At 51.3% G+C, this 12,507-nt stretch overlaps 2 protein-coding genes across 2 annotated transcripts; both read left to right on the forward strand.

Moving 5' to 3' along the window:
- Window positions 1-3,367: 3,367 nt before the first annotated feature.
- A1O1_07249 (uncharacterized protein) lies at window positions 3,368-4,605 on the forward strand (the record flags this gene model as incomplete). The annotated part of the gene is made up of 3 exons (XM_007728122.1): window positions 3,368-3,906; window positions 4,128-4,464; window positions 4,519-4,605. The coding sequence occupies 3 exons, from the start codon at window positions 3,368-3,370 to the stop codon at window positions 4,603-4,605; spliced, it is 963 nt and encodes a 320-aa protein (XP_007726312.1).
- Window positions 4,606-6,617: 2,012 nt separating this feature from the next.
- A1O1_07250 (uncharacterized protein) lies at window positions 6,618-7,171 on the forward strand (the record flags this gene model as incomplete). The annotated part of the gene is made up of 3 exons (XM_007728123.1): window positions 6,618-6,819; window positions 6,895-6,963; window positions 7,026-7,171. 3 exons carry the CDS (start codon window positions 6,618-6,620, stop codon window positions 7,169-7,171), a joined length of 417 nt encoding a protein of 138 aa, XP_007726313.1.
- Window positions 7,172-12,507: the final 5,336 nt, after the last annotated feature.

Consider the following 12,507-nt stretch of genomic DNA (forward strand, 5'->3'; position numbering starts at 1 on the left):
AGTACTACAGCGTACAGCGTGGCCGAGAGGGAGAATGATGCCAATCATGGTGGGTGATCAGACTGCCCTTCAGATCAACATCCTACAGAGCAGGAGCAACAAGGTTATGGAATTGAAACATACTGGCGGTATCATCGGTGGAGCAATGGATGCAGTCACGGTGGTCGTGGTTACCACGGTACAAGGGTGGATCAATATTGGGAACCTGCAAACCTTGGAAGATGCATGTAGAGTAATTGATGCAACTGCATGGAGGCACACACCTGCAGCCAGAGCGCCCCGTTTCTTACCCGAGGACTTGCGGCTTCCAATTTGAGCCTCGATATACACGTAATGCCTGATTGTCCAATTTGACGCGGATGAGCGTAGGGAAAAGACGGAAACATCGAGGTTCGATGGGGACGCCGACGCGCTGGAAGCTAACATTGCCAACTTGAACGAGAAACGACCAGCCACGGGCGACGAATTCTACGACCACAACTACCTTATACACAGCACTACAGTACAGAGTAGGGGACGACGTTGCTGTAACCGAACTCCCGGGACTGAGTTCCACAACTTGAAACTGCCATGTCGTGTTACCCGCAAGGTTCGATCCGTATACTGTACTAGTATTTAGGTAGTCCTTCCCAAGTAGCGAACAAGGATTGCTGCCAGCATGGTGTGTTACAGAGGCTAGTAAAAGAGGCCCCGGGGCATCCACTGCAGTGGAGATGGACTTCATAGGCGTCTGAAAGAATAGTACTGCCTGCTGTAGTTACCTTAACCCCAGGTACCCAGGTAGCTAACCCTCAGACTACTATCTCGGCAGAGACCACTTAGTTAAATTCGCAATCCTGCCCCTCAGGCTGTTCGCAATAAACTCCGAGTCTTCCTTGGGTCTCGGAACGAACCAGGGCCCGATTCGACGGGACGCGGCAAAAAAGAGAAGACTGGAGCACTCTTCCACGGCAGTCACTGTTACTGTACACACTGTAATATGCCACGCATATTAGGGCCTCGGGGGAGAGCATGCCCATAACAGAAGCTGATAAGTGTTGTTGAGCGCCTAAGATCAATAATATATTATTTTTATGGGCGAGTCTAGGGCAACCTTAAGCTAAAATGCATCTCAAGGAGGCGCCTAAGGTACATAAGAGCCCTGAGGAGTACCCAGTATTATGTCAGTCACTCTCTCTCCCAACTCGAGATGGTGGCGGCGGTGGCGGTGGCGTCCCCGGCTTCCACTGGAGTATTTGCCTGTCACACTGCAGTCCGAGATTCAAACTTGAAGACCTTGCCCAGGTGGTTCCGTGCTGCCGGGACGGCGGACTCGTTCGACTCTGCACCTAGACTATCTGTAACATAGCAGGTACTTAGGGACTCGGAGGGACACACCCAGGCTCCTTAGGCTTATTATATGCCCACCTGGGTACCTGACAACCTGTACGACAGTCGCCAGTGCCCGGAGGGGAGTTGCTAGGTCTCTCAACTGGGCACCCACCCTCGTCGATGGTGCCTACGGCCTCCTTAGCCCTACTCCATCGCCTAGTAACCGCGCCGCAGGATGCAGCAATATTTGGTTTAGCCCTGGTGGGTTGATACCACTGGTGTGCCTGCCAGTGGTGGCTTGGGGGATAGTGTGTACTACTAGTACTTCGTTAAAGGAACATCACCCACTGGCACCACCTGCCCACCTGTCGCCCTGGCATCTGGCATCTGGCACCTGGCATCTCTTCTGCAGGCATCCGTCCCTACAACCCATGCAATCAATCCGTTACCTACCACAGCTATCCCTGGTACCTAGAGAACTACCCACTGGGCCCCGTCCACCTGGTCCTTGCTGGCTACATGATTATTGTTTGATAGACTGCAGTGGCAGCATTGTACTCTGTACCCGCCGCTCTGGTCAAACCAAGCGATATTCCGGCATGCACGCAATTTGCTGGCCAACCTGAAGCGAATGATCTGGATGAACTCTTCACGTCCACTACTGCTTGTCCATCGATGATACTTGCTTAACATGAATCACAGGTGGGCGGATGGGTGTGTCCCTCAGTTTGACTCAATCACCACTCGGGCTGGGCGACTGATCAATTAATCATCCCGGCCCTCCTCATCGTCCCTGTTCCCTGTCCCCTGTTTCTGTCCCCTGCTTTCTCGTCCCCTGTCGCCGTAACCGTTTCTGCTCCACTCCTCCATCGTCTCGCACCCGGTTGTCTGGGTCGGATTTTCACCTTCTTCAGGCTTGGTTCCGCCTCCTCTTCCGCTTTTCCCTTTTCCTGTGTACTGATTGCCAGTGTCAAGTCAAGGCGAATCATTTAGCTGCTTTTCCTCCGAGCCGCATTCGGGCGAACGCACCGCAGCGCAGTAGTCCATAGGCAATTAGACCTACTACGCCCACAGTACTGTGTACTCTTACTGTTCGACGACGCACCCGAAACATGCAGGCCATTGTCACATTCACCGACAATGGCGCCCTGTTGCATTGAACTTGCATTATTTGATCCATCTGCCCTAGTACAGAACTCCAAAAAAAGAGTCTTCACAGGCCCCGAATCCACTCTTGATGTCCCAGCAGGCCTCTCGTTGGCATGATGCCCACCCTCACAGACCATCATTTGGCAACATTTTCTTCTTCTAGCCTTCGATTATATCCCGCTCACCCTCTCGAGCCACCCTTCGCTGTCTTCTGTCCTGCTTGGCCACAGTCCTTCTATTGCGCCTTGCCTCAGACTGCGGCGGTCCTTTACCATTTGCCAGTCGTGGCTCAATCCTAGGCCACCTCAGCATCAGTCGCCACCTTGCTCCTCGTCCAGCACGAATGCTCTGGGACACCGTTCTTCTATCCGAGCAGAGTCGACCTTGACCGGTACTCCGGGTCCATTCGACGATATCTCAAACCGTCAGATCCGCTTTTCGGGAAGCGGTGGTGCCAAGTGGTTGGTCGACACTACTGACAGCGGTGGCCCCATCCATCTTGATGCCTCGTCTACAGTAACTCAATTGGCATCCGCTCCCATCATATCACTTCACGACGAAGGAAACACTGATTCAATTGAAATCCGCCTCGATCACGTTACCTGTCACTTCCTCCTCCAACACCACTTCGCAATACCTATCCCCATCTCCACTTGACACACGAAATTCAAGCTCCTCGGTCAGACTATCACCTCAGTTCCGTGCTCCATTCCAGTTTTGTCTCTCCTTCCTCTTCCAGCTCTCGACTTGTTTCCTCTATACTTCCTCTGCCCTCCTTTTAGCCACAATATTTCACCATATCGCCTCTCATTTCCATCTCCTGATCCATCTAGAGTCAGCAGAGCGAGTGCGTGGACAGAGGGTGGCCATGTATCGGTCTTGAATTATCAAATATCTGGACAAGGAAATGGAAAATCTAAACCATCCTTCGATCATCCCGGTCGATGAGCAGTACAGTCGTTACCAGTTCACCGAGGGTGAGGCCGATGACGACACTTCGGCCTATTCGGTAGCTTCTTCGGCCTACAATTTCAGAGTCGAGAATGGCCGACGCTATCACGACTACAAGGACGGCCATCCTTTTCCTTACGACGAGGTCTCGGAGGAGAACGAAATAGTTCTCCACGAGCTGTGCCTGCTGCTGCTCGATAACAACTACTTTGTTTCTCCCGTTGACGAGTCTTCCTTACGCTGTGTGGCGGATGTGGGAACAGGGTTGGGCCTGTGGGCGGAGGGAGTTGCAGAGAGATATCCCGACACACAGGTGGTAGGGATCGACACCGCACCTCGTCCGAGTCCAGTCTTTCCCAATCTTTCACACATCATGTTCGATGCCACCGAAGAATGGGTCTTGGACGATCCTACCATGAAGTTTGATCTCGTGCATATCAGATCGTTGTTTGTGGGAGTCAAGGATTGGGATGCCTTATACAAACAATGCTTCGAGTAAGTTCGCTCGCAGCCTGCATCATTCGCTGTTCCTCCGCCCTTTGACATACCCCGTGTGTGAAAACAATCAAGCAGCGAAGTCGCTTGCCGCCAAGATAATGGCTGCTCGAGGATGCTGCCACGCACACGATCCTACTGTTGTTCACGACGACCTTTACTCCCATCTTTCTCACAGCCTACACTCACTCCTGCCCATCTCGTCTGCTAACGATCACTAGAAACATGAATTCCGGGGCGTGGATCGAACAGATGGAAGTGGAGATTGAAGCTTTCACGGACGACGAAGAAATCCTCCCTGATAGTCACATCACAGCCTTGTGCAACTTCACCCGAGAAATGTCGGCAGCCGCGGGAAGAGATTTTCAAATCTCGTCCGCCATGAAGCAGAAGGTCGAAGAGGCTGGCTTTGTGGATGTGCAGGAACAGAGACTCAAACTGCCGCTGGGACCGTGGCCCACGGATCCCAAACTGAAAGATGTGGGACGATTTTATGAACGATTCTACAAGACCGGTCTACAAGGTTGGCTATTGCAGATCTGTACCAGGTCTATGGGAGTAAGCAGTCAAAATCTCTTATTCATATGCAAACTTGCTCACACGAACAACCAGTGGACTGTCGACCAGGTCAACGATGCCTGCATCAAAGCTTTCCAGGAGATCAACTCCCGTCAGCAACATTTTTACTTTCCTCTGTAAGCTGGAGTCAATGACCCGCCTTGCCAACCGTGTACTAACTGGTTTTGTTAGTCGCGTGGTCATTGGGCGGAAGCCTTGATCGTGAGCCTTGAAGCTGGCCCCAATGGTGTTCTCGGAAACGACCCTCTATGATCATTCTTTCGGCCACCCTCCCCTCGTCAGAGTCATCTTCACCACGGCATGAAAAACATGGCACCATACAAGAGGAAGAAATTGGGAGACGGAACAAATAGAGGCATGGGCACCGAAGATCACGCAAGCGAAATCAGTCAACGAGGAACAAACATGGTCCTGGCCATTGCCATCTCGCGCCATTGACAGGGTCCACATCGCACGCGCTATGCTATCTACTTTCGCATCTATGCTGCAGAACTCTTCTCATGCGACAACGCTGGGGCAGGGTGCAGCCGGCGGAGCTGTCTTCGACAGATTAATAGAGGCTTGGTTGAAGATATTGGCCTGGAGGACATATACCCAGTTGGTAAAGGCCTCACGAATTCATGACCACAACACGGATGCATGCGTTGAGGTTATCACTTCTTCCCAAGAATGGAGACCATCGCATGCGAGATTTCGGGTTGGTTTGAAAATACATTTCCAGTCGCAAATTGGGGTGGCGTTGCATTTCATGATGCATCTCATCTCATCTCATCAGACTGCATATCCAGTACCTCGAGGCCCGGCTGGTGCTGACGACTGATAGCAATCAGCTTGAAAGCAAGACTGCGTGCTTGCAAAGCAACATTCATCGTGGCCAAGCACTCTGCACCCATGTGCTCGGGCAGCATATGAAGAAGTGCAACCCGTCATCTCGTCCTTGACCTTGGGTCTTTGCACACATTCGCGCCTCCTGCTCGCTCTGTCCATGATAAGGGACCTAGACACCTTTGGAGCCAAACATATCAAGACGCAAAACATTCCGATGCTCAGCTTCCGAACGCCAATATCCACACAAAGCAGCAAGGCGGTCACATAATCCAACGCCAACTTGTCAGGTCGAATAGTTAGCCAGTCAATGGATGCAAGACGACGTGATCGGAAATGTTTTTTTTTCCTTTGTCAAACACCGAAGAATCCCCTTCGACACGCCTGCTCCTCTTTTAAGACCGAAGAACTGCTCGGTCTTCCTGGTCGGACATGCTGCTTTTTGAGATTTTTTGAGGCTAACCCAGAATGGACTTCCGGGCAGGCAGCAGTCGAGCAATTCGACACGGCACACTAGTACCAATGGCTGCATCTCTGTAAGCTGAGCTGTCTGAACCCACAATTGAGCAGAACCCCTGCAGTGTACTAGCAGTATGCTGACACAGAACTTGGGGTCACGTCAGACCTTTATTTTCGAGACGAAGTACTAGACGGTTAATCGTTGTGATCAAATAATATTGGGCTATCTATTATCCAGACGAATCGATCGATCGAGACCACTGCATTGAGCAGGTCTGTTACTAAGCCCTGCAGAACATCCACGGTTCAAGTTGTTGACCACTGCATCTTTATCCAGATCGGGTCGACTGACTCGCCGTATTTGCCATACTAGCATCCTGTCTAAACCGGCAAGCAGATTACCTTATTCAAATGTTGACAACAGGCCAATCGGTTGCCGAACAGTCCGCCGCGGGGAAACATCTGCCTGGATGGAATGACGTACATGATACCTTTCAAGCACCAAGTCGCTCCTTCTCCTTCGTTGATTCGGCGGGGTCCATGCAATGCTTCCAAATGCCGACTCTGCAATGCTCTGCCTTGCGGGTCAGGGACGGGACCCTTATCTCGACTTCAACTCACTGCAGATGAAGAGCGACAGTTGAATCGCTTTGCTATATTAACAGCATCCCTTACCCCTCCGACTGTCACTGTCACTGTCCCTACTACTACCGCTCTATAGAACCAGACCCGACGGAAGCAAATATCATCTTTCCACCCTTTTCACCCGTCCGTAGTTACACTACTATTCCAGCAATCCACATCCCGGCCTTCCTCGATTATCCCTTCGAAACCGAACTAAATTCACCATGGCCCCCTACGAAGGTCAATGCCACTGTGGCGCCACTGCCTGGACCGTCGAGATCCCTGAAGAGAAGCACATCCTCTGCCACTGCGGAGCCTGCAAGATTTTGGGCGGCGGTGAATTCACGCTCAACCAGATCATCCCCAAGTCCAACTTCCACTTGACCAAGGGAGATTTGAAGGTTTACAGCTACAAGGGCGATTCCGGTAAGCCGAGATACTTATCATTGAAGCGGTCGGCACACAATGAATGAATGAAGGAGACTGACGTCGCGCTGCAAGGCAATTCCGTCGACTGCTACATGTGTCCCAACTGCGCTGCCAGTCCGTATCATCATCAGCAGGTCATGGGTGAGTCAAATCGCTTCCACCCGGGATTCTCTCATGCGGATCCCTGTTAATGCGCAATGCAGGCCCCAACACTATCGTCGTTCGAACGGGTCTTTTGAAGGGAAGCGAGAAATGGGGGAAACCTGCCGCCGAGATCTACGACAAGTTCCGACCGAGCTGGCTCCCGCAGACAGGCGATGCGAGCTTCGAATTGACACCTCCTTCTTGAACAGCCGCTGCCACAGCCGAGATCACTTCCGCTGCCTCTCTGCGAGCGACGGCATGATGCATCCAGACTCGGTGTTCCAATGAGGCTGTAAATACCGATCCTTCACTTCAAGTGAGGTAGAGGATGTCACTTAACCATCCATCACTCAAACCCAACATCAATATTCCAATCAGGAAGAAAGATTGTCCTGTCCCTCTTCTTCCGACACTTGCACTGTTGCTCCTCTGTGCTTGAGTTTGACCTCCATGGACGCAAATCCTCGCGGATCAGGAAGTTTGCTTCAAGATGTGCATGCGGTCTTTGTCAACCATCGGCAAGGATGGACAGGCCTGCAGTTCCGGCTGTTTCCTTCTTTTCCACCGCTCCTCTTATCATCCATGCTGCTTTAACGTCATGTAAAAAACCTCAAGCCTTGTCCATCAACCACTCGAGTCTTCATTCCGGGAACTACCACAATATAGTCAATGTGAGCGCGTCGTCTACTTTGACTCCGTCCGGCTACTTTCGACCAGTCCCTTGAGAATTCGCTACCTCACGCTCATGCTGTGCACACCCTATATTGGCATTCTCCATGAACCTGTATTCGCCCTGCTCGCCCCTTGCCTTGTCACCGCACGGTTCTTTGCGTGAATCGGTAACATTCTCAACGACCCCTATGCGATGAACCTTTGCCCTCGTCTTTTCGTCCAGACTGACAGATGTTCCTGCCAAATCTGCAGGGCCAGTCACTGGGAACTAGGTACTAGTACTAGATAAGTCAGGAACTACCACGTAGGTACCTATACTAACTTTACATAACTACTACCTAGGTAACCTAGAGATACCAATCAAGGAGGTCGCAGTTGGGAATACTTATACGTAGGTACCTAGTAAGTAGAAATAAAAATGATAGCTAGGTAGGGAGGATCAAAGCAGCACCCAGCTCCTCGATACAGGTTCAATCCAGGCTCAATCTAGATTCAATTTAGGTTTGATACGGGTTTGATACGGGTTCGATCAGGCTTGATCCGGGTTGACAAAAAACATTCCGGAAATTTTTTTGTTAGCAGTAAGTACTACTAGGTATAGGTAGTATGTACTTGCCGCGATGGTAATATGAGGGACTACTTAGTACTACTAGGTAAGTACTTCCTTAGGTAACCACCAGCAAAATGCTTTCGGTTGAGTGTGCTGACTATCGGGGAAGTCGGGGTACCGACTCTGGGGAATTAAGCCTTGCTTATGTAATTAATGGGATGAGAACAGATTCCAAATGAACGTACATCCATACAGTATAGTAAGTAGTATGCAAAGAGGATGAGGGACAGATAGTAGTAACGGCGCTGACCAATGATCGGATATCCTCGTGCAGGCCGCCTGCAAATGCTGAGCTCGATAGGAAAAGATCAAGGCTGCGGATTTCGGGCCCCCCAGTAGGTATCAGCATCAATATCAGCATCAGTAGTATCGGTATCAGTAGTAGTAAGTAGTAACAGCATCAGTATCACAATGAGCTCGCCGGGATAACTTGGAGGACAGGCGTCAGCAAATCGTGCACTCGAGCAGTTCAGTTGGCTCTGCCAATGTAGAGGTGGTTGTGGGCTGCGTTGAGCTTGCGTGAAAAAGGTTGAATGCAAGATTGATTTACCTCGATCCAGTCCTGTTCTTATTGAATTATTGAATGCCGAAGTCAAATAAGAGCTTCCAGCGGGGAAGAAGATCTTCGAAGAGATTGTGTCGATCCGGAAGGGGATTGGTAACTCTTGCTACAGTATCGATGCTGTGGGTTTCGCCTCACTCAGCTGTACATGCTCGACATGATAGGTTGGCCACGTCTTTTGAGGGCACCTGTTGGTGGTTAGACACCTGAGGTGGAAACCACCACAAGCGCACTTTCTTCAGCATTGGATCGCTATGTGTCGAGGTTCAAGTTGATGAGCCCGACGGAGCTGGTCGTGGCTGCTGTCGTAGCTGCCGTGCGTATGCACTTGAACTGCTGAGATTTTAGTCTCTCAGACGCGCCTGGTCATGCTGTATCCATTGAACTCTCTCCTCAGGCACATTCGAGCCATTGGCACTTGCTAGAGTCAGGCATTAGGGCCTCGCTGGAAGGTCTTGTCGTTTTGAGCGCAGTAGTAGTAGTCGTAGACTGGCTGATCCTTTATGGGACGAACTTACCTCTGGTGACTCGACGATACTTTCACTTCCACTTTTAGTTGCAGTTTAGCAAACTTCGTCCAACCCCCAGCATCTCAACCACTCTCGTCGTTATAGTCGAACCGACACCATATGAAGTTTCGTGTTGTGGAGGACACCAGAGCAGAATGTTGAAGCGTTGATTGACTCTCTGGGTCGTGGGTGAGATCGTCTGCTCAGTGATACATTCCCTGTGGGTGCTAGATTACAAATCTTTTTTCTCCTTCGAAATGCTGCCGATCGTTCCAGCATATGGTGAGTATGCTGTTGTCGAGAGAAAAGTTTTTCAGGAGTGTATAGAACAGCCTCAGCAAGGTATGTGAGATGTGCGATCTGCGCGGCGCAGACAACAGACTTCAAGTGCCCCCAATGTATATTCGAGGAGGTCGGGTGTTGTAGACAAAGTGGGAAGGCGTTCACGTTTTCAGTTGAACTCAATGAGACCTCCAAGCCAGTAAGCAGGATATCAGCCACGGACGGGGAGGCTCTGCAAGGCAAAGTAGAGCGTTGATGGAAGTTTGAGTTAGAGAAGGTATGCTTTCGGTCGGATCGGCGCCACCTCTATATCGAAAAGAGTTTTCCGACTCAATAGCTCGGCGCGTCCCCTTGGATGTACAGACACCCAGCTGATTCACACGAAAATTCGGCTGGAACGCGAGAGCTCTGATCGCGACTGAAGAGTCATCGACAGTGTTGGGCTGGCGGACTGGAGTCTGGGCAAAAGAAGAGACATAAGTATGGGAGCTCTCCTCGCTCTCTTGCCGGATTTTTCTTTCTTTCTTCAGAATACATTTCACACAAGCCACAGACTGTACACCATCGACATCACAATCATGGGGTGCATTTGCAGCAAAAAGACTTTCGACGAGACCGAGTCGGCTCCGCGACGAGTTCAAACCACCGGCTCCCATTCACCACCTGCCTCTATGAGGAATCCGCCAATGCAACCCGCTGCCAGCCGGGCCTCTCGATCGACCCAGGGGGGACACAGCCAGGGAAGCGCGGCGTTTCAGACGTTGTCGGCCCGGAGTAGTGGCCCTGTTCGCAAGTTCAGGCAGCCCTACTACGAGACGGTGACGGATGAGGCGTCTCGCCGATCCAGCTGAAGAGTCTTCTGGGGAGTGAGAGTGGCCCCGGTGAGGCTTCGTCAGTAAGCTTCAACATAGGTGACCTCTGGCTTAGTAGCGCTGTCAGCGAACAACAGAGCGAGTCCTTGAGGGCCCAATGGCAAGTCTCGGGCAGTCTGGGGGTAGTTGAGACACGGGGGAATCGATGATGAGGGAGAGTGCCTGGAGCAAGAGGATGGCGAGAACCGTTGTTGGTCGTTGATGATGATGGTCGTTTACGTTTGTTTTTTTCGCGCCGGCGGAAATGTATTTCTCTCCCAGCAGCAACAAGCCCGAGGTGAAAGGAGGGAACTCAGCCCGACGGAAGCCCAAGGATGAGCTGCTGGCCCGCCTCTTTTGACAAGGTGAAAGGATGGAAGCCCGCCAAACGGAAGCCAAATCACAAGAGACACCATCCTGCCCTCACACCCGCCCAAGCCAGTGAAGCCCAAGACGAAAGAATGGAAGCCCGCCAGACGGAACTCGAAGGCCTCACTGACTGACCAGCCCTCCGTCTCGTTCAATCATGGGGAAAGGATGGAAGCCATGATTGCGAGACAAAAACAACAAAACTGACACTCACAAGCAACTGGACATCAGCGGCGAAGCCTGAAGCGAAAGACTGGAAGTCCGCCAGTCGGCACCCGAAGGCCTAGCTGTCGTTGTTCAGCCCTCACTCACAATCATCATCTCACTGTCATCGTCTCTGCATCCCGAAGCGAAAGGGTGGAATTCTGCCAACTGGAACCTGAGGGCTGCAGAGACAAGAACAAATCACTTCATCTGTCCTTTTTCTGTTGTCTGCTTTCTTGTTCACCTTGCTCCCTCCAGCGAAAGAACAGAACTCCGCTGGTCGGCACCTGGGGGGAGCAAAACAATCACACTCACACTCACATCATTTCAAAAGTGTCTTAACTCGGTGGAAGTTCGGAAGTCCGCCGACCAGAACCTGAGCTCATGCAAACACACACATTTCTTTTAGGGTACCCTTGTGCGTATGGGGCCCGCCCCATCATTGTCCTCTGCCTTGTGCAGGGCCCTGGAGGGGTGGTTTGGAGATGCTTATAGGCGTGCTTATGGGTGTGCTTATAGGTATACTTTGGTGTAAATATCCTCTGGAGAGCCCCTATTAGATGACTAGTAGGTGCGCCTAAATGTTTACTTATAGGCAGTGTCTTCTCCATAGGCGTGGTCTGATTTCGTATGGGGTTGCCCTCCTCCCTAAGCCACGTATCAGCAAGCTAGGTAGGATACCCTATAGTGATGCACTTCTCGCAAAGGACACAATAATCCGATCTATAGGGAACCAAGAGCCTGAGGCGAAACATTCAAGTGTTGAAAAGCCCGGACGGCCACCACTTCAGCCATGCCAGCCGCTTAGTGACCAGTGTATCTAGGTATTGCTTATAGGCATGCTGCCAGACCTTATAAGGGTGGCGGAAGCCAAAAATGCAAAAACAATCAACAGTCAGGATTCCCAAATGGTCACCCACTTTGGTACTAACTGACCGGTATATGGCTTAAGTATGGCTGAGCGAACGGGAAGCCCTGTATTCCATATCCTATGGTCGATTGCGTAAACAAATCCTGTCATTTTGTTAAATATACACATCCATATCTGGTTTGCTTGTCTACGGCCTTTTACTCTGGAATCCCGTCCGCTCAAGCCTAGGCGATGTACAATTGCCTTGGAAAGTAGACCCTAGCGACCTCCTCCTCCTCCTCCGGCAGCTTATTAGTTGCGCTGCTGGATGACTCGAATGCCTCCTTTTCATATTGGAAGCGCCCGGGTCTGATGCAGCGTAGCCTCTGGCACCTCTGATGAGGTCCAGCAGTCTAGCTGCGCCGAACTCGAAAGGAGTCCCTACTGTCCTGCGTCCGCTCTTTCACTTCTTACCCCATTTCGAATGTCATCCATATGGTGGAGAGGTCCAGGCCTCAACCCCAGAAACTTGATGATTGTCATCAGATAACGGAATCGTCACCGGATCCCCGGGTTCAGCGGGTTTTCAGCCGTCACGTTTCCGATAGGCAAAGCTGAACACGTATCAGTGC

This window comes from Capronia coronata, assembly GCF_000585585.1.
Source record: "Capronia coronata CBS 617.96 chromosome Unknown acBCG-supercont1.6, whole genome shotgun sequence".
NCBI classification, from domain to species: domain Eukaryota; kingdom Fungi; phylum Ascomycota; class Eurotiomycetes; order Chaetothyriales; family Herpotrichiellaceae; genus Capronia; species Capronia coronata.